General features: G+C 37.1%; 2 protein-coding genes and 1 non-coding gene across 3 annotated transcripts; 1 reads left to right on the top strand and 2 right to left on the bottom strand.

Moving 5' to 3' along the window:
* Window positions 1-521: 521 nt before the first annotated feature.
* Window positions 522-1,625, top strand: LOC114405068 (protein MAIN-LIKE 2-like). The gene is made up of 3 exons (XM_028367751.1): window positions 522-567; window positions 673-896; window positions 993-1,625. Exons 1-3 carry the CDS (start codon window positions 522-524, stop codon window positions 1,623-1,625), a joined length of 903 nt encoding a protein of 300 aa, XP_028223552.1.
* Window positions 1,626-4,756: 3,131 nt separating this feature from the next.
* LOC114405067 (protein FAR1-RELATED SEQUENCE 5-like) lies at window positions 4,757-5,638 on the bottom strand. The gene has a single exon (XM_028367750.1). The coding sequence runs from the start codon at window positions 5,636-5,638 to the stop codon at window positions 4,757-4,759; it is 882 nt and encodes a 293-aa protein (XP_028223551.1).
* A 10,121-nt stretch (window positions 5,639-15,759) lies between these two features.
* Window positions 15,760-15,866, bottom strand: LOC114407906. Its single transcript, XR_003665717.1, has one exon. It is a non-coding gene; the product is annotated as a small nucleolar RNA R71 (small nucleolar RNA).
* Window positions 15,867-23,124: the final 7,258 nt, after the last annotated feature.

Here is a 23,124-nt window from a genome sequence, read left to right as displayed (position 1 = left end):
ATCATGATCTGGAAGACAACTAGGAACCTTATCTCTCAGATCATTGAAGCTCAGAAGACTGTAAGCTCTAAAACCTTGAAAATCCGAGAAAGCTTTAGGACTAATTATTTGATAAGCTAGCAAACTATTTAATTATTCAATTTCAGCTTTTAGGAGAATTTTGTCTCCTAAATTCTTTGTCCTATTTTCAAAATACTAAACCAAAAAACAAAAATAATAAACACACACAAACCAGCTTCATTAGGAAGAGAATGGCATGCCTTGATTCTACATGTCCCTCATAATCAAGCATAATGTCACACAAATTTGACATGACAATGTCACACATATCATAAGTGACAATGTCACACATATCATGAGAACATCATGTCCAAGAAACATAGAAAACTTAATTTGACCAAATTAGTAAGAAACATACAAAACATGTGTTTGAACAAATTTGTAATGACAAAGCTTTGTGACCAATTATTTGAATATTTAATTTGACCGAAAAAAGTAAATGTTCTTCATGATTTCAGATCATGGTTAGAACACACGGTTTAGGTCGTGTGTTAGGAGCTGGTAGAGGTAGAGGCATTAGTGAGGATGCGCATCAAGCTGATGTTCCTCGGCGTCGCAGGCCTACTACTTCAGCATGTAGGCAATAGGTTCGTGTGCGTGAGGACGTTACAGAGAGACCTGAGGATGTGCCTCAGTTGCATGAGGATGTTCCTCATGTGTCTGATGCTACCCCAGAGATGACAGGCGCCACCGATGCTGTTTACACAGAGGGAGTGGCTACTGATGGGAGCTTGGGGTCACCTGCTGCAGATGAGGGATTCCCTGGTGGGCCACGCGACCCATCGGTTTTGACAGGTTTTGCTGAGCATGTCGCACACAACATCTGGAGTGGACAGGTACGTAGTTTTTAATGTTGAGTAATTACATAAAAATTATTTGTAGTTGGATTGTTTTTTATATACATGTTATTATAAAATTTTTATTCAATTTAGGAACGACCCGATCTGAAATTGGTCTTCCACGGTAGAAAAGTAGATAAAATTGGGAGACCAGTGCCTGAGATCGAAGGCATGATTGCTGCCACCAGATTGAGTTCACTGATCAGGTGTTCTGTTATCACCACTGATCCTGGACTCATATCCGCCTTCGTCGAGAGGTGGCATTGCGAGACTAGCACGTTCTACCTGCCAGTAGGCAAGTTGACGATCACGCTGGATGGCGTGGCATCACTCCTACACGTTCCCATCACTGGCACGCTGCCTAAGTTCGAGCCGCTGGTTACTTCAGATGTGATTGGTCTACTAACGGAGCTTCTTAAGGTCAGTCATGAGGAGGCTACAGCTGAGACCCAACAGGCTGGTGGGCCTCATGTCCGATTGGGGTGGCTTTGGGACTTGTATGAGAGCCAGTGCAGGGCTAGACGATGGGTTGTAGCAGCCCGCACGTATCTGCTCCACTTGGTGGGTTGTACTCTTTTCACCAACAAGAGTTCAACCCATGTACATGTCATGCACCTGGAGGCTTTCAGGGACTTGGCCCAGGCAGGGGGATTCGCCTGGGGAGCAACTGCATTGGTCCACATGTACGAGCATCTAAACGACGCGTCGCAGGCCTCTACACGGTAGGTGGGAGGTTGCATTACACTTTTCTAGGTACGTATTATTGTTGATAATTTAAATTGAAGTAGCATTGAATCCCTTCAGAAGGGCACTTTCCTACAGTGCATACATGCGTCGTTCATGATGCTTATGATGAGGGGAGCCCACGGGCCTCCAGGTGGCTTACGGGTAAGGCTCATATGACGAGGATCAAGGGAGCCCCGTATCAGAGACGTATGGATGCCCTGACTGTGACTGACGTGTGCTGGATGCCCTATGCTGAGCACCGGGGAGTCAGGGGCTTTGACCTGATATCATCGTACACCGGCCAGCTCAGATGGGGTCAAATTGTCATGTACGTTCGACCTGAGCAGGTTCTTCGACAGTTTGGCTACCTTCAGACGATCCCTCTGCCGCCGGTTTGTGATTCTTTGGCGGGTGGAAATATAGATGACCGGTGGCTGCATTTTTCAGACCATTTGGTGCCTGCAGGGGAGCTCTGTGTAGTTCCTGGGCAGGTGGCGCCAAACTACATGGAGTGGTTTTTTCGGATTTCGCACCCGTTCGTCGCACGGACCGAGGAGACTGCTGAGCCGAGACATCCGCCTCCCCCTCATGATGAGGAGTTCATCGAGCCACCCATCCCCGAGGTTTCAGTCACGTCCGATCTCCCTACGCATTCAGTGGTAAGCATAACTTGTGTAGTTTTTCATAATTTAAATTTTTTTAAAATGTGATATTGACTTTGTTATTTTGACTGTGACAGGTTGACTGCAAAGGATGTCAAGGGATGGCTGAGGATTTAGGAGCGATTGCTAAGGATTTGGAGTGGGTCATCAACCTCAGGATGGTCACTGAAGACAATGACTTATATGACATCATGACTTGTTGTCTGAGGAGAGCTAGAGGTGACGCCGCAGATGGAAGTCTTAGGCCGCGATAGAGACGCCGCATAGATTAGGATTTATACTTTTATTGTATTTAAATTATTAATTTTAGTATTTGTTTGTGTATGTGATAAAACACATTTACTTACATCATTTATGATTTATGTTTGTCTCTCTATAAATATATGCTTTGAAATTTAAATATAAACCACACACATGAGTCACATTTATAATGGTATTTTAATATATAAAATAAAGAAGATAAAATAATTTAACAAGGAGATTTTCTCCTGCTTTGTAATTTAATATAAATTTATAAATATTATTTGTTTTAGGAAAAGAAAAAAAATTGTCATGTTGAAAATAATGTTATTCCATTCATTCAAATATGGAAAGAAAAAATAAAAATGATGACATCACAATTTTATTAAAGAAAAAAATATGTAAAACAAACTTATTATTTATAGTATTTATTTTAGGAAAAGATATGTAGTATTAGAATTAAAAGTTATTTTTTTTATAATATTAGAATTAAAATAGTATTTAATAAATAAAATTCATTAGTATTTCAATACTACTTAATTACATGAACATAAATCCAATCGTAAATATAGATACATAAATATTACAAGTTCGGTGTCCGCTTAGGTCTACGTGTGTTGTATTAATTGTCATTAGGCTTAAGTAGTGTTGCATTCTACCTACATATGCAGTTGGCCATCGTTTTGCCTCCGGATACGAATTGCTTGACCACAACAACGCCATATGCGATAAGGGACAACGATCTTTCAGATAAACCTGTTGTAAGTGAAATTACAATAATAACTTAAACGAACAAACCTACTCATTCAATAATTGAAATTATTTGAGTAAACGAATTTTCAATGGACCTGAACAAAATGACAGCCAAACACATGACCGACGCATATCATGCGGTGCATAGAAGAATCGGCCGGTGGTCGACTTTTGAGAGGAAAAAATGTGAAGCTCTGTTGTCATGACAACGTTACAAGGATAACATCATATCTCTCCGTGCCACCAAAGATCTTTATGTAGTCTTGCGACCATTTGCCAAGTTCTTTAATCAATTCGTTACGCATCACGGCCCAACACTCTTCTCCCATACCTAACAAAGAGGAAACTGACTGATATCCACAATTACCATCCGCTTTCACATCAACAACGTCCTCAATGAAACCATGCATAAATGGCACAAATTGATCCAACATGGGGATCATCCTTGCTGGCTTCAGTGGTTCAAAAGATGATGCACTGGGTCTGACTGAGGTGTTGCTGTTTTGAACCGAATGATAAGCATCAACATACTCCCAATAAGATGGATCACGCTTTGTCGATCTTTCGCTTCTTTTCATTACTTTTTTTGGGGCACCTTTCGTCTTAACCTTTGTTGGAGGAGGACACATAGAGGTCTCGTCGGGAAACCCAAATTCTCGGATTTTACTCTTGTAACTTTCCCGCAAACATCAAGTTCCTCGAATCTTTTATATATTCTATCCATCTCTTCCTTGATGCTCACTTCGGCCTCACATAGCCCCTGGTCTAAAAAACTAAGTCTCCTCCAGTACATATGGACTGCATCCAGTGGGATGCTGCCACCATCATACATTTGTAGCTCGCATGCACAAGGAAGACCTAGCATGGTTCTCAATACACAACCACAAGAAAACAGGTTGTCTTTGAAATGACGTACGCGCTCAAACTCAACCAAAATTTCATTTAAAGCATACCTTGACACCATTCCCAGAAGCCTCTTGTATAAGGTTTTCTTAAAAACATGACCAACAACATGCGTACTTGTTTCGAATGATGCTCTAATTTCAGTGTGCTACAGCGTCATCATGTTGTTCATTGCATCCCAAACACTACAGAGGTCTCCAACGCTATTTTGTAATACCCTTTTCAGAGACCAATGAGCAGATTCAACCCTACATTTAAAACACACAACAGACAAAACAAATTAATAACAATCATTTATACTAAAACAATCATTTAAACAAACTTGACAAAAAATAATAAAACATGTAAATACCTATTTGTTGTTGTGTTGCCTAGGTGCATCACCTTATTCGTCCAGGCTGTGATAAACTTCTCCTTGTGTGGGACCATCCATGTCTCACAAACGTAGTCAATGAACATTGGCCACGGGGAACACGCTACTTGAAACCTTTGAAGGTGCTTAGGGAACTCCTGTTCCGAAGGATAATCTACCAGGTTACCCCAGCTATCCATTATGTAGTCCCCGGCATTCTTCTAACCAATTAGCGATTTGCACTTTGCCTTCACATTCTTGTCTATGTGAAACCTGCACAACAAATTCATACACTCCGGAAACACAACTTTCACAGCATTCATCAGGGCTAGGTCTCTGTCTATGACAATAACAACATGAAGGCGATCATTTCTTAAAAAAAGGCCTTGAAACCATTCCAATGCCCATACAAGATTGTTCACGCGCTCACCCTCCAGATATGCAAACCCAGCAGAGAAAGTCATCCCGGTTGGTGTCACCCCTACAAAGTCAAGCAATGGGAGCATGTACCTATTTGTTTTGTAGGTACTGTCTATCAAAAAAACAAGATGACATGTGTTACATAACTTAACTGCATCTGGGTGACACCAAAACAAATCACACACCACATCTTGATCCCTCAATCTATGCCAATGAATGTATTGGTCACGTTCAAGGAGCCTCATTAGGTGTTGCATTTCAGTGTCATCTCCTCTGATTGAAGAACGATATACACTTCTTGCATTGTAGATTTGTTTGATTGTGGTGCAACTGTTGGCGTTGTGCTCCTTCAATGTTAGTAGGATATTTCTTGGTTTTACATTCGACTTCGTCATATCAGCAATGATATTCTTCTCATCATCTGTCAATCTCCCAGCATATGGATGTCCAACTAAGGTCTTCGCCAATTCATGGTTGTGAATCCCACATATCAGCTTCACCGTCCAACCTTCACCTCCATGCACTGGTTTTCCATGAATCTTAAAGGGACAACCACATTTTCTAGTGCTTGTGTCTCTTCTAACAAATTCTTTCTTCCTACACTTGTACTTACCGCTCCTTTCACACCCAATTAACACAAATGAAGTTCTTCCTCTGCTACTAGTATATGTATCAGACCTCATAATTAATGCAACAAAACTGTTTTCATGGGCAACCGTTCGAGCCCACTGCAAAACATCTTCTCGGGTTGCAAAGACCTAGGACACAACCACGACATATTAATTTTTACACAGATCATACATTAGACCAAACAACTAAAACTGATCGACATGATTACCTGAGAAGTATTAAAAGCGTCTGAACAATCAACATGTCCTTCATTCACACCACAATCTTGTTCATCTTGAAAATCCATATCAACTTCTTCGGACATCGTATTGTAATATGTCCATTGATCTTCGTCCATCATAATTCAAACTATAACTATCACCTAATTCAACATTCAACTAAATAATTTGAACAATACAGCAACCCAAAAAAATTTACAAACTATGAATATCGAACTAATTCAACATTTGACAACCTCACACAAATATCTAATCTACATATACATCAATATTTTAACAACCAAATTCAACTTTTAATTACATAATTTCAAAATTATAACCTACAAAGTTCATTTAACCAAAAAATACTTCAACCTAGACAAAAAAATCAACACTTCAACCAAGAAATATTATTTTATGTTTCACATAAATTACAAATACAATTAACCAAAATAACATTCAAAATAATCATAAAAGTAAAAATCATAAAACAAATTAATCCACGGAAGAACCTGTCTTCCACTGTGGACATTAAAACTGCGGAAGACAACTTCTTCCGTGGAATCTCACGGAAGACATCTTCCGCGAGACTCCACGGAAGAAGTTGTCTTCCGCAGTTGTAATGTCAACAGTGGAAGAAATCTTCTTCCGTGGGATCTCGCGGAAGACATCTTCCGCACATTCCACGGAAGAAGTTTTCTTCTGCTATTGTAGTTACAACTGCGGAAGACAGCTTCTTCCATGGAGTCTCATGGAAGATGCAAATTGTTCTTGGCTGCATGGATCTAGACCTTGCATTAAGGATTAAGAAACCCCCTTCTCCTACGGATTTCAGTACCTCTGAACAAAGGAAACTTCATGAGAAGTGGGATCACTCAAATCACATGAGTCTTATGATCATTAAGCGCGACATTTTTGAGGTCTTTAGGGGCACTGCTTCAGATGATATAACCAGTGCCAAAGAATTCCTTGCTAAAATTGAAAAGCGCTTTGCAAAAAGCGATAAAGCGAAAACAAGTACTCTTCTTCATAACTTAATTTCCATGAAGTATCAAGGCAAAGGAAATGTTAGGGAATACATTATGGGAATTTCATTTATTGCTTCAAAATTAAGGGCACTAAAGCTTGAGCTATCAGAAGACTTGCTTATTCATTTAGTGCTAATTTCTCTACCTTTGTAGTTTAGTCAGTTTAAGATCTCTTATAACTGTCACAAAGAGAAATGGTCTCTTAATGAGCTCATTTCATACTGTGTGCAAGAAGAGGAAAGGCTGAAGCAAGAAAGGACGGAAAGTGCTCATGTTGTAAGTACCTCTAAAGACAAGCAAAAGAAAAAGAACTTGGGAGCTCAACAATGAAGCTGCTAAGGGTCCAGCACAAAAGAAACAAAATCAAGGTGACAATTGTTTCTGTTGCAGTAAGCCTGGACATGTAACGAAGAAATGTACCAAATATCATGCTTGGTGTGCAAAGAAAGGTATGTTTCTTACTTTACTTTGGTCTGTTCTGAGGTCAATTTAGCTTCAGTACCTAGAAACACTTCGTGGTTAGATTCTAGTGTCACTACAAACATCAGTGTTTCAATGCAAGGTTGTCTAAGCTACCGAAAGTCAATTGATTCTGAAAGACGGATCTATGTTGGAGATGGTAAATCAGTGGAAGGGGAAGCTATAGGACATTTTAGATTATTATTATGTACTAGATTTTTTTTATTTGAAAGACACTTTTGTTGTATCGTCATTTAGACGGAATTTGGTTTCAATTTCATATTTGGACAAATTGGGTTATTTGTGTTCATTTGGAAACAATGTGTTTAGGTTGTCTTTTAATTCAGATATTGTTGGAATTGGTTCACTCTTGGCTTATGATAATCTATATTTACTTGATATTGTAGCTTCCTATGGTGAATCCATTAATGCGGAATTGTGTTGTACTAAGTGTAGAATTGATAATACAAACTCAGGAGCATTATGGCTAAAGCGCTTAAGTCACATTTCTAAGAACAAAATTGAACGACTTGTGTCAAACAGAATTTTGGATTCCATTGATTTCATAAGCTTTGATGTTTGTGTTGAATGCATTAAAGATAAACAGACATTTATAGGCTATTTCATACACCTTCATGGAATGGTCAACAATATTTTATATCATTCATAGACGATTACTCTAGATATGCATACTTGTTTCTTATACATGAAAAGTCACAACCTTTGGATGTGTTCAAAACATTTAAAGTTGAAGTTGAAAATCAACTTAACAAAAGAATCAAGAGTGTCAGATCTGATCGTGGTAGTGAATACTATGGCAGATATGACGGTTTAGGTGAACAACATCAGGGGCTTTTTGCCAGGTACCTAGAGGAATGTGGAATTGTTCTACAGTACACCATGCCAAGGTCACCTAGCATGAATGGTGTTTCTAAAAGATGAAACAGAACTCTTAAGGATATGGTAAAAAGCATGATTTGTCATTCTAACTTACCAGAGTCACTCTGGGCAGAGGCACTAAAGATTGCAGCTTACATTCTAAATAGAGTGCCAACCAAGGTAGCTGCCAAAACACACATTTTCATGTATGGGGATGTCCAGCTGAGGCCAGACCTTATAAGTCAAATGAAAGGAAATTGGACTCCCGAACAGTGAGTAGCTACTTTATTGGTTATTCTGAAAGACCCATGGGCTATAAATTTTATGATCCCTAATTAAAGACAATTTTTGAGATGGGAACTGCCACATTCTTTGAGGATATTGAGTTTGGGGGAAAGAATAAGGTTAGAGACTTTGTCTTAGAGGAAGAATCAGTAACAATTCCAGAACCGATTCATACAATTGCTTTTGATAAAGCAAATTCAAAACCTCTACAAGATATTGTTATTGAATCTTCCACTCAAGATAACTTGGTCGTTCATGAAGAACAAACTCAAGATCCTCACGAACCTATGCTTTATGAGCCAGTACCTTTGTGGAGATCTACAAGAGAATGGAGAAGTGATATTCCAAATAATTATATGGTATTTCTTTAAGAACATGAGGAAAATAATGGTATGATGGAAGATGACCTAGTCAACTTCCATCAAGTCATGCAAGATTCCAACTCAGAAAAGTGGATTGAAGCAATGAATGAGGAGTATAAGTCAATGCAAGATAACAAGGTTTGGTAACTTGTCCCATTACTAGAAAGTGTGAAACCCATTGGTTTCAAATGGATATTTAAGACCAAGCGGGATTCCAAAGGTAATGTGGAGAGGTATAAGGCTCGTCTTGTGGCGAAGGGCTATACCCAAAAGGAAGGGATTGACTTTAAAAAGACTTTCTCTCCAATTTAATCAAAAGACTCTTTTAGGAAAATCATGGCTCTTGTTGCACATTATGATTTGGAGCTTCATCAAATGGATGTCAAGACGGCATTTCTCAGTGGCAACATTGATGAGACAATTTATATGGTGCAACCAGAAAAATTTGTGTTAGGAGACCCAAAGAATATGGTTTGCAAACTGACAAAATCCATTTATAGGCTAAAACAGGCATCTCGTCAATGGTACCACAAATTTCATCAAGTAATTCTCTCATTTGGTTTTGAGATGAATCTTGTTGATGATTGTGTGTATCACAAATTCAATGGGAGCAAGTACATTTTCCTGGTCTTATATGTTGATGACATACTACTTGTCACTAATGATATAGGTATGTTGCACGAAACCAAGAGATTTCTATCAAGAAACTTTGAAATGAAAGATCTTGGTGATGCCTCCTTTGTATTAGGAATTCAAATACATCGAGATCGATCTCAGAGTATTCTAGGATTATCACAAAGGAGCTATATATATCGAAAAGGTACTTAAAAGGTTTGGCATGCAAGAATGTAAATTCAGGGATACTCCAGTTGCTAAGGGAGACAAGTTCAGTCTCAAACAATGCCCAAAAGGAAATTTGGAAATTCAAGAAATGCAGAAGATTCCCTATGCATCAGCTATAGGGAGTTTGATGTATGCCCAAGCATGTACGCGTACGGATATAGCATACATAGTTGGGGTATTAGGCAGATATTTAAGCAATCCAGGAATGGATCATTGGAAAGAAGCCAATAGAGTTATGAGGTATTTGAAGAGAATAAAGTATTATATTCTCACATACATGAGGTCAGGTCAGTTGGAGATCACTTGGTATTCTTGTAACGACCCGCCTCGTCGCTACGATATCACCACTCTAATAACTGGAAAATTAAATTCTTTTTCTTTCTTTTATGAAAACTCCATTATTTTTGCTTATGAAAATCATAGTAAATTTGAATTTCACAATTATATATACATATATATATGTCCCCAAACACGCACCAATGTTTAATCGAATACATGAATATTAATACAGTAGTTCAGTACACATCATACACATAATGAAGATTAAACCAATTCGTAGATATAATTAAATCTGTGATTTACATCCTTAATCCAACAAAAGAAATCATGAACCACTATGTAGGAGATGATTAACAAAACACAACTCTCTCCCCAAAATAGCACCAACGTCATCACGTCAGCTTGGCGGCTCCTTCACAGAATCTCATCCCTACACCCTACTGCTGTCATTCTGCTCCCACGAACAAGGTTCGCGATCATCACAGGTATCAACCACACAATGTTAGATCAAGTGGCCTCGGAATAATTAGGAAGGGGGGTTGAATTAATTATTAACGAACCTTTACTAATAAAAAATATATCCTTCTTAATGTTACCAAAAGTAAAAGCAATGATTAAAGTGCACAGCGGAAATTAAAAGAGTAGGGAAGAAGACAAACACACAAGAGTTTTATACTGGTTCGGCAACAACCCGTGCCTACATCCAGTCCCTAAGCAACCTGCGGTCCTTGAGATTTCTTTTCAACCTTGTAAAATCCTTTACAAGCAAAGATCCACAAGGGATGTACCCTCCCTTGTTCTCTTTGAACAACCTAGTGGATGTACCCTCCACTAGAACTGATCCCCAAGAGATGTACCCTCTCTTGTTCTCAGTCACAACAACCCAAGTAGATGTACCCTCTACTTGTACCACAAAGGATGTACCCTCCAATGTGTTAAGACAAAGTTCTCAGGCAGTTAGTCCTTTGAAACTTTGTGAATGGGGAAACAAAAGAATTATTAGGCGGTTAATCCTTTGAAATCTTTTGTTTATGGGAAAGGGAAGAATCAAAAGAATTCTCGGACTGTGTCGTTTTGAATTCTTTGACAAGGGAGAAGGGAGACACAAAAGAATTCAGGCGGTTAGTCCTTCGTTCTTTTGGAAACGGGAGAAGAGAGACACAAAAAGAATTCAGGCGGTTAGTCCTTGGCAAATTCTTTTTGGCAAAGGGAGAAGGGAATGAAAAAGATGAATAGCACAATTTTTTGAACAAAGAACTTTTCTTGGAAGAGAAAGTTTTGAACAAAAACTTTTAGAAAGATGAAGAGAAGATGAAACCAGAAAGTTCTGAAAGAAATGAAAGAAGATGTTGAAAGATAGATTGAAAGATAGAATGATTGAAAGAGATGATGGATATAAGAATGAGATGATTAAAATGTTTCATGCCAAGGTCACATATTTATAGTTTCTTGATGACTCAAGTCAAAACTTGTAACTCTTGGCAATTCCTTTAAAACTAATTACTTAAAAAGTTATGACTTTTGAAAGAATCTTTAGAAACAAGTCACTTGAAGAAATGTGACTTTTGGAAATGAATTTTTCGAAAATAGTCACTGGTAATCGATTACCATAAAGGTGTAATCGATTACACATCAACAAATGTGACTCTTCATTTGAATTTTGAAAATCTTAACGTTTTAAAACACTGGTAATCGATTACTACAATCTGGTAATCGATTACCAGAGAGTAAAACTCTTTGGTAATGATTTTGTAAAAAACTTCTTGTGCTACTCAATGTTTTGAAAAACTTTTTAATACTTATCTTGATTAAGTCTTCTCTTGATTCTTGAATCTTTGAGTCTTGAATCTTGATCTTGATTATTCTTGAATCTTGAATCTTCTTGATGAAACTTTCTCTTGAATATTTCTCTTGATTCTTGAATTGGTCTTGACTCAATCTTGAAATCATTCTCTTGGAATTTTTGTCATCATCTTTGTTATCATCAAAACACCTTGAATCAATCTTAATTCATCATCATGAATCAATCTTGATTCATCATCATGAAGCAATGAAGTTTGCTTCTACACACGATACAAAATTGCAAGGGTGATTTCATTATAAAAAGAATCAATGTTAAATCCAAATAATCACAATTAGCAAGAAAACATAAGCAAACATGAGCTTACGCAACATTCACTATCCAACACTCACATCCAACAATTTTTCATTGTCCACATTCAATAATTACTCATCATCCATATTCAACAATTACTCATCATCCATATTCAACAATTACTCATCATCCATCCATGGATCCAATCAAGACTGAACAGAATGATACATGCACCTGAATCAACCCTCAGAAGCAATGTGTTACGTACCAACAACCAAATCCCAGGAAATAGCCTAAGCGTGTCCACACGACACTCTCACTTAGGAAACCATGCAGAGTTCGTCGAGACCACCCAGTTGTGCACATAACTGCCCCCCATAGGTCATCAGCCTGGGGCCAAAAGGAGTTCCCTACCAGGTGATAAGCCCTCTCAGTACAAAGTACACTCTGCCATAGTTATTCTATTTCCTATGTCGTATGATCTATGAACATGGACAAAAGCAGTGCCAAAGACCATGGACCAATTAAAGCGCCTAAGCATCCCCTCATAATTACTTAGATTTTTTAACCACCCTTGTCACATATGTTTGGGCCATCCGACAAGGTCGGTGCACTTACCCCCATGAACATACACTACATACGATGTATGAATGTGGCCCAAAGCAAGTGCCAAAGACCATGGAAGATCAGTGCACTTTGCCCCCCACAAACATTTGGGGAACTCAAACTAGTTAGGAGAAGGCTTAGAAGTCAAGATTACCTCAGAGAAACTAAGAAATGAAGGATTGAAGGATTTCCTCCATTGAATCTTCGAGGAGGATTCTGAAGATTCCGTTCCGATTAAAGTGTTCATCTTGGTGTGGGGGTTCAACGGCAAGTAATGGCAGCTCACGGCGGCCACCGGTGATCTTGGGTGACGGAAAATAAGGTTTTAGGGTTTGGGAGACGTTTTTGGGAGAAGAGGAGAGTGAAAATCGTGTTTTTCATGCTAAGGACGTACTTATAACCTGCAACTTTTGATTAGAAGGCCTTCTGGGCGCTTAGCGCACTTCCTCTCGGTTGGAAATAGGCTTAGCGCAGCTTTGGGCCGCTCAGCGCAATTCCCCTCAGTTGGAATTGCGCTTAGTGCGCCTTTCTCACTTAGCGGGTGATGTGCCATCATTTTCTTCTATTTTCTAAACCCTTTTTGCACCATTTTAATTACTGATTGGTCTTAATTGTCAATTAATTAGGCAGTTTTATTATTTGGGCTCATTTAGCTAATTTGATGTTTTTAATATAATTTCAGGAATTAATGAAACATTGGGCTTAATCTGGATTTTGGTTGTGGACTTGAAGAGGGAAAATAAAGCAGCGCTTACCTTAGTTAAATTCTAATTAGGAAATTTCGCAATTTTATTTTATGTGTTTTAGTGTTTATTTCGTTTTGGGCCAGAGTATTGTAATAGGGCCCAGTGACTTTGAGTGACTCTTTTTAAATAGCAGCCTTGGGATTCGTGAGAAGGCATTCTGTTATGCCATTCATTATTCAGAGCTTTGTTTAGGGTTTTAAGTTCTTTCTGTTCTAATGCTACTGTTTTCGTTCTTAATGCAATTTTCGATTTCCTGCTTCTAATTACAATTTCGTTCTTGTTTCTTCTTCTACTTTCATTTACGTTTCTGTTTTCATTTTCGTTTCTGTCTCATTTACGTTTCTACTTCATGTTTCATTTACGTTTTCTGTTTGAATCTATGGAAGGCTAAATATTCTGATGTTGTTTCCTTCTAAGGACGAAGCCCAACTCTCTTTGAGGTTTCGTTTATAATGTGGTTCCCTGGCAGTTTTCCCTTCACCAGTTAACCCAAATTCGTGAACATTAATCAGTGCACGCTTCGTGTTCGATTAATTTCCTCTGAGCCTAACTTGCGTTCATGCTTAATGGACGAAGGGCTAACTGGTGTATGTGGTGCCTAATCACGTATTGACAACCCTAGGTTGATTTTTGCTTAGTAAATTGAAATAGGGTTGGATTAAGTGGTTAACTGATAGGGACGAATTCTCCATAACCCAGGATAAGAGAATGGCTTCTAAATCAGAGGAAACAACCCATTTTTAATATCATTAAGTTTGTATTCCAGTTTACTTGTTCTGCTCCTTAAATCAGAAAACAAACAACCCCCCCCCCCCGAATCGTTACTGTTACTACAAGTATATTATGAACAATTGGTTTATCATTGCTCGTTGGGAAACGACCTAGGATCACTTCCTAGTTACTGCATTTTCATGTTTATTTGATTCGGGTACGGCCTCGATCAAATTTGGCGCCGTTGCCGGGGAGCAGTGTCCAAAGGTTCATAATAGCTAGCTAGTGTTGTGTGTTTAATTCCTTCGTGTTTTATGTTTAATTGTTAGTATTGTGTTAGTATGTGTGTTAGTGTTGTTTAGTGTCCTGGTATTTTGTTTAGTGTGTGTTCTGTTTCAGTTTTCCTATTAAGCGCTTCCCCTATTTCAGTTTTGGGTGTTTTGCTGTGAATAGTGTTTTGCGACGGACTTAGCGACCACTTTTGCTTGCGGCAAAACAAAGTAGTAGTAGAAATCAAGTAGAGACGGATTTTAGCGACCACCCATGCTGAATTATTTGAGATTTTTTGTTTTAGTAGCTAGAGTTGTTATTGTTGGCTGAATTTTTTTGTGGTAACTTCTTTTAATCTATATTTTGTGGGAAAAATATCTAGAGCCTTTAGTTTGGTCAGATTTGAAAGTTCCAAAAAAGTAGCAAATTTTGTGTTTGTCGAAACTTCAAATGGCCATAAATTTTGCTCCGGTTATCAGAATCGCAATTATTATATATGTATTTGGGGTAGAAAAAAATTTCCTACGCCATGGCAGCCGCTGAGGTCTCCATCGTCCAAAAATAGTGATTCTGTCAAAAGTTTTTTATTTTTCAAGTTTTATTCACTTATTTTTCTTAACCTACCATTTTTAGCTTCCATAGTTAGACTTTGAATTTTTGCCTGAAATTTTTTGTGCTATCTTCTCATCATTTTATAAGGTTGCTCACAAAATTTCAATTCATTTGGATATCATTTGAGGGTAGCTGTAGTTCAAACCTGCACCTTTATTTACATGACAAAGCAACTAGTTGTGCATGCTGAATGTAGTGTATGACTAGAGGCAATCCATCTGACTTACAACCCTTTGATCTTGAGATAGATAGGACATTTCATAGATTAGTTAGGCATCATTTTATACCTTTTGATCATCCTGAGCATTCCATTACTGGTGAATCTGTGCATTCTGTTATTGGTGATTTTGAACATCCTGATTTTGCGCATTACAATTTTGAGCATTCTGATTCTGAGCATTCTGATTTTGAACATTCTGAGAACATGGCACAACCTCCACCCCATGAGAGGACTCTAAGGGAAACGGCTGCACCTGATTTCACCTAGGAAAGCTTGTGCATCCAATACCCTGATGAGGATGTCCCATATGTTCTTAAAACTGGACTAATTCATTTGCTTCCAAAGTTTCATGGCCTTGCAGGTGAAGACCCGCACAAACATTTGAAGGAATTTCATATTGTCTACTCCACCATGAAACCCCCAGATGTCCAAGAGGATCATATATTTCTGAAGGCTTTTCCTCATTCTTTAGAAGGAGTGGCAAAGGACTAATTGTATTACCTTGCTCCAAGGTCCATCACGAGCTGGGATGACTTGAAGAGAGTATTCTTAGAAAAAAATTTCCCTGCTTCCAAGACCATAGCCATCAGGAAGGATATCTCAGGTATTAGACAACTCAGTGGAGAGATCCTGTATGAATACTGGGAGAGATTTAAAAAACTATGTGTCAGTTTCCCTCACCATCAGATTTCAGAGCAGCTGCTTCTCCAATATTTTTATGAAGGACTCAGTAATATGGAGAGAAGTATGATAGATGCTGCCAGTGGTGGAGCCCTTGGAGACATGACTCCTGCTGAAGCCAGAAATTTAATTGAGAAGATGGCTTCCAACTCCCAGCAGTTTAGCGCCAGAAATGATGTTATAGTCATTAGAGGAGTGCATGAGGTAGCTACAAACTCAGCTGCATCATCTGAAACTAAGAAGCTTGAAGGCAAACTGGATGCATTGGTTAACTTGGTAACCCAGCTAGCCTTAAACCAGAAATCTGTACCTGTTGCAAGGGTCTGTGGTTTGTGCTCCTATGCTGACCATCATACAGACCTTTGCCCTTCCATGCAGCAACCTGGAGCAATTGAGCAGCCCGAAGCTTATGCTGCTAATATTTACAAAGGACCTTCTCAACCTCAGCAGCAAAATCAACCACAGCAGAACAATTATGACCTCTCCAACAACAGATACAACCCTGGATGGAGGAATCACCCTAATCTCAGATGGTCTAGCCCTCAACAACAACAACAACAACAGCCTGCTCCTTCCTTCCAAAATGTTGCTGGCCCAAGCAGACCATACATTCCTCCACCAATCCAACAACAGCAACAGCCCCAGAAACAGCCAACAGTTGAGGCCCCTCCACAACCTTCCCTCGAAGAACTTGTGAGGCAAATGACTATGCAGAACATGCAGTTTCAACAAGAGACCAGAGCCTCCATTCAGAGCTTAACCAATCAGATGGGACAATTGGCTACACAATTGAATCAACAACAGTCCCAGAATTCTGACAAGCTGTCTTCCCAAGCTGTCCAAAATCCCAAAAATGTCAGTGCCATTTCATTGAGGTCGGGAAAGCAGTGTCAAGGACCTCAACCCATAACACCTTCCTCATCTGCAAATGAACCTGCCAAACTTCACTCTACTCCAGAAAAAGGTAACGACAAAAATTTACCTAACAATTTCTGTGCAGGTGAATCTTCCATTGGTAATTCTGATTTGCAGAAGCAACACATTCCTCCTCTTCCATTCCCTCCAAGAGCAGTTTCTAACAAAAAAATGGAAGAGGCAGAGAAAGAAATCTTGGAAACATTCAGAAAAGTAGAGGTAAACATACCTCTGCTGGATGCAATAAAGCAAATTCGAAGATATGCCAAATTCTTGAAGGATCTGTGCACTAATAAGAGGAAGCTTAAAGGAAGTGAACGAATTAGCATGGGCAGAAATGTCTCCGCACTGATTGGTAAATATGTTCCCCAAATTCCTGAAAAATGTAAAGATCCAGGTACATCCAGCATACCTTGTATTATAGGGAATAGTAAGTTTGAAAATGCCATGCTAGATTTAGGAGCTTCTGTTAGTGTTATGCCTCTGTCTATTTTTAATTCTCTATCTCTAGGTCCCTTGCAGTCAACTGATGTGGTAATTCATTTAGCTAATAGAAGTGTTGCCTACCCTGTTGGTTTCATAGAAGATGTCTTAGTTAGAGTTGGTGAACTGATTTTCCCTGTTGATTTTTATATTTTGAATATGGAAGATGGATTTTCTCAAGGATCAGTTCCCATCATTCTAGGCAGACCCTTGATGAAAACTGCTAGAACTAAGATAGATGTTTATGCAGGCACACTATCCATGGATTTTGGTGATATAACTGTTCATTTTAATATTCTGGATGCTATGAAATACCCATCTGAAGATCTTTCTGTATTTCATGCTGAAATAATTGACCATGTTGTTGATGAATACATGACTGATCTTTGAGTCTGAAATTGTACTTGATCATATGTCTGAAATTTGATGTTGAAAGTGAATCTGAAAGTGATATTGATTGCATGTCTGGTGGTGTGTTTTACCTCTTGAGATTGATTTTATAGAGTCAGATAGGACTAACCATGTTTCAGGAAGTACACATACCTCTGACTTTCTTTATGAGGTACAGGTTGAGAAACCATCTCCTTCTACCACTACCCAGCCAACCACACCAAAATTGAAGCCTCTGCCATCAAATTTAAAATATGCTTACTTGGATGATAGCAAAAGTTTTCCAGTGATTATATCTGCCTCCCTTACTGATGAGCAAGAGGAGAAATTGTTGTCTGTTCTCAAGAAGCATAAGAAGGCTATAGGCTGGACCCTGGCGGACATTCCTGGTATTAGCCCATCCACATGTATGCATCGAATAAATTTAGAGGATGGAGCTAAACCAGTAAGACAGCCACAGAGAAGACTCAACCCGGTGATTCTTGATGTAGTGAAGAAGAAGATAACCAAGCTTTTGCAAGCTGGGTTATAACCTGCAACTTTTGATTAGAAGGCCTTCTGGGCGCTTAGCGCACTTCCTCTCGGTTGGAAATAGGCTTAGCGCAGCTTTGGGCCGCTCAGCGCAATTCCCCTCAATTGGAATTGCGCTTAGTGCGCCTTTCTCACTTAGCGGGTGATGTGCCACCATTTTCTTCTATTTTCTAAACCCTTTTTGCACCATTTTAATTACTGATTGGTCTTAATTGTCAATTAATTAGGCAGTTTTATTATTTGGGCTCATTTAGCTAATTTGATGTTTTTAATCTAATTTCAGGAATTAATGAAACATTGGGCTTAATCTGGATTTTGGTTGTGGACTTTAAGAGGGAAAATAAAGCAGCACTTACCTTAGTTAAATTCTAATTAGGAAATTTCGCAATTTTATTTTATGTGGTTTAGTGTTTATTTCGTTTTGGGCCAGAGTATTGTAATAGGGCCCAGTGACTTTGAGTGACTCTTTTTAAATAGCAGCCTTGGGATTCGTGAGAGGGCATTCTGTTATGCCATTCATTATTCAGAGCTTTGTTTAGGGTTTTAAGTTCTTTCTGTTCTAATGCTACTGTTTTCGTTCTTAATGCAATTTTCGATTTCCTGCTTCTAATTACAATTTCGTTCTTGTTTCTTCTTCTACTTTCATTTACGTTTCTGTTTTCATTTTCGTTTCTGTCTCATTTACGTTTCTACTTCATGTTTCATTTACGTTTTCTGTTTGAATCTATGGAAGGCTAAATATTCTGGTGTTGTTTCCTTCTGAGGATGAAGCCCAACTCTCTTTGAGGTTTCGTTTATAATGTGGTTCCCTGGCAGTTTTCCCTTCACCAGTTAACCCAAATTCGTGAACATTAATCAGTGCACGCTTCGTGTTCGATTAATTGCCTCTGAGCCTAACTTGCGTTCATGCTTAATGGACGAAGGGCTAACTGGTGTATGTGGTGCCTAATCACGTATTGACAACCCTAGGTTGATTTTTGCTTAGTAAATTGAAATAGGGTTGGATTAAGTGGTTAACTGATAGGGACGATTCTCCATAACCCAGGATAAGAGAATGGCTTCTAAATCAGAGGAAACAACCCATTTTTAATATCATTAAGTTCGTATTCCAGTTTTCTTGTTCTGCTCCTTAAATCACAAAACAAACAAACCCCCCCCCCCAATCGTTACTGTTACTGCAAGTATATTATGAACAATTGGTTTATCATTGCTCGTTGGGAAACGACCTAGGATCACTTCCTAGTTACTGCATTTTCATGTTTAGTTGATTCGGGTACGGCCTCGATCAGCGGGAGACCAAAAGTTATTGTTTTCAAGATCCCAACAGTCAGACTGTAGAAAGATATCTTAGGGATACCCAGACAAAATTTGAAGATGATCCAACGGTTAACGGATCCAGTATCGCGATTTCATTGAACTAGGTTTTGGTAAAATCTAAAATCTCATACTTTCAACTTAGCTCAACAAAACTCCACATAATTCAACATCTATATCAAGAAATTCACACATGACTAGTTCAAGGCATACTTCAACTCATTCAAGTCTATCATGTATTCAAATAACACAACAAAATAATCAAACATCAAATATAATTACTAATAATATATATATATATATATATATATATATATATATATATATATATATATATCAGGGTGTTACAATTCTGACTCGAATTTTGCAAGATGCATAGATAGTTTGAGATCCACTTCAGGTTACATTTTCATGTTAGCTGGTGGTGTGGTTTCTTGGCACCGTGCCAAGCAAACCCTTACTACTTCATCCACTATGGCAACAGAACTTGTCGCATGCTATGAGGCATCAAATCATGGAATGTGGCTGAGAAATTTTGTCACGGAGCTACAAATTATAGAAGGAATTGAAAGACCACTTAAGTTATATCGTGACAATAAATTAGTTGTATTGTATTTTAACAACAATAGGGGCTCGACCAAGTCGAAGCATATTGACATCAAGTTCCTAGTTGTTAAGGAAATGGTACAGAGTGGACAAATTTCCATGGAACACTTAGGGACAAATTCCATGATAGCAGATCCTTTTACTAAGGGACTTCCACCCAAGGTCTTTCATGAGCATGTTGCTCACATAGGTGTTTTACAGTTCGAGGAATCTTTGGTTTAGTGGGAGTTAGTCACTTTTATGTATTTTATGTTCTATGTTAGATTTTATGTATGCATACATTAACTTTTGGATACATTTGGTTATATATATGTTTTATTATTCATTTATTACACTTTGTACATTAAGGTTATTAAATGATCTCATTGAGGTAAAGTATGACCAGTTGAAAATTGACTGTACAGGCCACCTTCACGTAATTTTTATGCTACACATTTCATGATGAGTCTATGTCATTTGATTCTATTAGCATTAGTGATCATTGATGGGTTTAGTTGTGATTGATACAATGAAAATTGCTTTGGTTCTACGTGCGGATGTAATCAATGGACAAGATTTTTGGAATATGCTCAAGACATGTAATGGCAAATTTTGAGCTCATAAAGTCTAACACATTCACATAAGGATTGTAAGGATATATATATATATATATATATATATATATATATATATCACATAATTGAATGAGTTAGGGCCATCATTTTATTTGCCAAAATATTAAAGTGGTCTAATCAATATAAAATTATGATTAAGAGCATATATGTCATGAAAGACTAATGATATAGATACCATTAGTGATATTATAATTCGATGAGGGACCAAATTATAATTATCAAATTTGGGGTAACTAATGGCAGTTACCAACACAAGAAAGGTTATGGTCCCCCATTTGTAGAGAGAAGCAACAAAACGTACAGTTTTTGCTTTCTTTTTCTCTTTATCCCCCATCAGAAGAGAAAATTCAGAGAAGAAAATAAAGCTCTCTACATCTGGAAGATCATAAAATCAATCTTGATCATCATCAACCTTTCATCATTCCATTATGGCTAATCCAGGTACGCTTCCGCATTTAGTTTTCATCATGATTTTGCGTATGGGAACACAATGGGATTTCATTCATCTTTATGCAATAATTTCTCTCTACATGAATAGAAAGCATGTGGTTAGGATTGATGGTTGTATGTTAGAATCAAATTAGGTTGATTGATTGAATCCCTACATTATGATCTATCTCTAAGCAAATAAAAATACATAAGAAACTTGATTTTGTTGTGAATTAAGAAATGCGATTTATCTCTCAATTTTTTTTACAATAATAATAATAATAATGTTCAGGATACACTTTCTTATCATTCATTCAATCGAACGTAGGGTCGTTTTCCCCTCGACTAGAGTAGTTAGTTGAAAACTTATCTCAGGATTGCACCAAAGGAATTGAGGATTCCCATTCTCTTATTCACAACATATGACTCTTCAATCTCACATATCTAAATTAGAATTCAAATAAAAGATAGTGTAAAGTTTATGTTTGTTGCTACTGGTTCCTATTTATGTATAACAGATCTTATCTTATATGAATCAATTTCTCTATGATTAGTAGAATTCATTCTTCCTATCATCTTTATATAAAACACAATACAACATAATTATATACTAATTAATTTAATGTAATAAATAAACATAATAAATTAAAGTACATGTATGACTCTATATATATATATATATATATATATATATATATATATATATATATATATATATATTATATTTTTATCATTATTTTTTAATATAGTTTTTATATATTGATTTAAGTTATTGAAAAAATATTATCTAGTCGAATTTAAATAAAATTGTTATATGCGAGAGGTGAGATTTGTAACAAACCGTATAAAAGAGGTTGAACAAAAGAATACTTACTAATTGTTTTTATAGAAACTACTAATTAAATTAGTTACAAGAACAATGAGAACATACGGTAAATTATGTGTTTTCATTAAAGATAAAAGTAAACCTAAAAAATATTATTTCTATATTATATATTTAATTTTTAATTATTACTATTAGATAATTTTATAATCTTAAATCATATTTTCATATACAACTTATTTGATAAATGATTGAAGATTTAATACAAAGGTTTCGAGGTATGCACTTACAGTAAAAAAGGATTAGTGGAGTTTCACTTAAAGGCAAGTAATTTAGATTATTTTGATGTCTTGAGGGATATTATTGAATTATGTTAATGAGGTGAAAACAATATTATTTTATTTAAATGTGATTGATGGAACATGTCTTCCAAAGTAAAAGAATATAAGGAAGCATAAATAATATGAATTCATTCAACTTATTAACAATAGTTATAAATTGAGGACTAATGAGCGACAAGGGTGACCCTAACATAGATATTAGGAGAGGCTAATGTACTCAAAGCAAGAAATATGTTAGAGTTTCATAAACAATACTAAAAAAATAAAATTAAGAGGAAAGAAAATTATGTACAAAGAAATAATTGATTGGAGAAAGAAAATATTTGTTAATGTGTCTCAAACTTTAAATTGTCAAACCCATAGATGTATTGGTGTTTGTAATTAAGATTGTTCCATTGGTGAATGTAAAATAATTCACGTAAAATATGTTTTTGTTCATCTAAAATATGTGAAATCTGGAATTGGTAAAAAAAATTGTCTCATTTTGAATGCATCTAAAATTTCAACATAGTACTACTCATCCAATATGTTAACTCCAATATTAAACTCAACATGTTCATTCAATATTTTAACATGCACCACCACCAATTTTATTTTTTTTAGAAATTGTTGTACATAAGTCAGTCAAAATTTGTGTTCACCACTGTCTACCATGTAAGTAGATTCACCAAGGAGGTTAAAATACTGATAAATAATAACATGTTAAAATTTTAGAAAGATAAAAATATATATTTTATTCTAATAAATAATGTTAGTTGCCAAATCATTATGGGGTCACTAATAAAATTTTGTAAATATATTCATTTATAGGCTTTAAAAT

This window comes from Glycine soja, chromosome 3 (assembly GCF_004193775.1).
Source record: "Glycine soja cultivar W05 chromosome 3, ASM419377v2, whole genome shotgun sequence".
Classification (NCBI taxonomy): domain Eukaryota; kingdom Viridiplantae; phylum Streptophyta; class Magnoliopsida; order Fabales; family Fabaceae; genus Glycine; species Glycine soja.
This window is presented reverse-complemented; position numbering and strand designations above follow the sequence as displayed.

What these genes read in the sequence shown, in the direction of transcription:
- LOC114405068 (XM_028367751.1), top strand. Translation starts at nt 522, where the DNA reads ATGGTTAGAACACACGGTTTAGGTCGTGTGTTAGGAGCTGGTAGAG. An exon ending in TGTGTTAGGAGCTGGTAGAG is followed by an intron (nt 568 to 672) that starts GTAGAGGCATTA and finishes AGGACGTTACAG; the next exon opens with AGAGACCTGAGGATGTGCCT. An exon ending in ACAACATCTGGAGTGGACAG is followed by an intron (nt 897 to 992) that starts GTACGTAGTTTT and finishes TATTCAATTTAG; the next exon opens with GAACGACCCGATCTGAAATT.
- LOC114405067 (XM_028367750.1), bottom strand. Translation starts at nt 5,638, where the DNA reads ATGAGGTCTGATACATATACTAGTAGCAGAGGAAGAACTTCATTTGTG.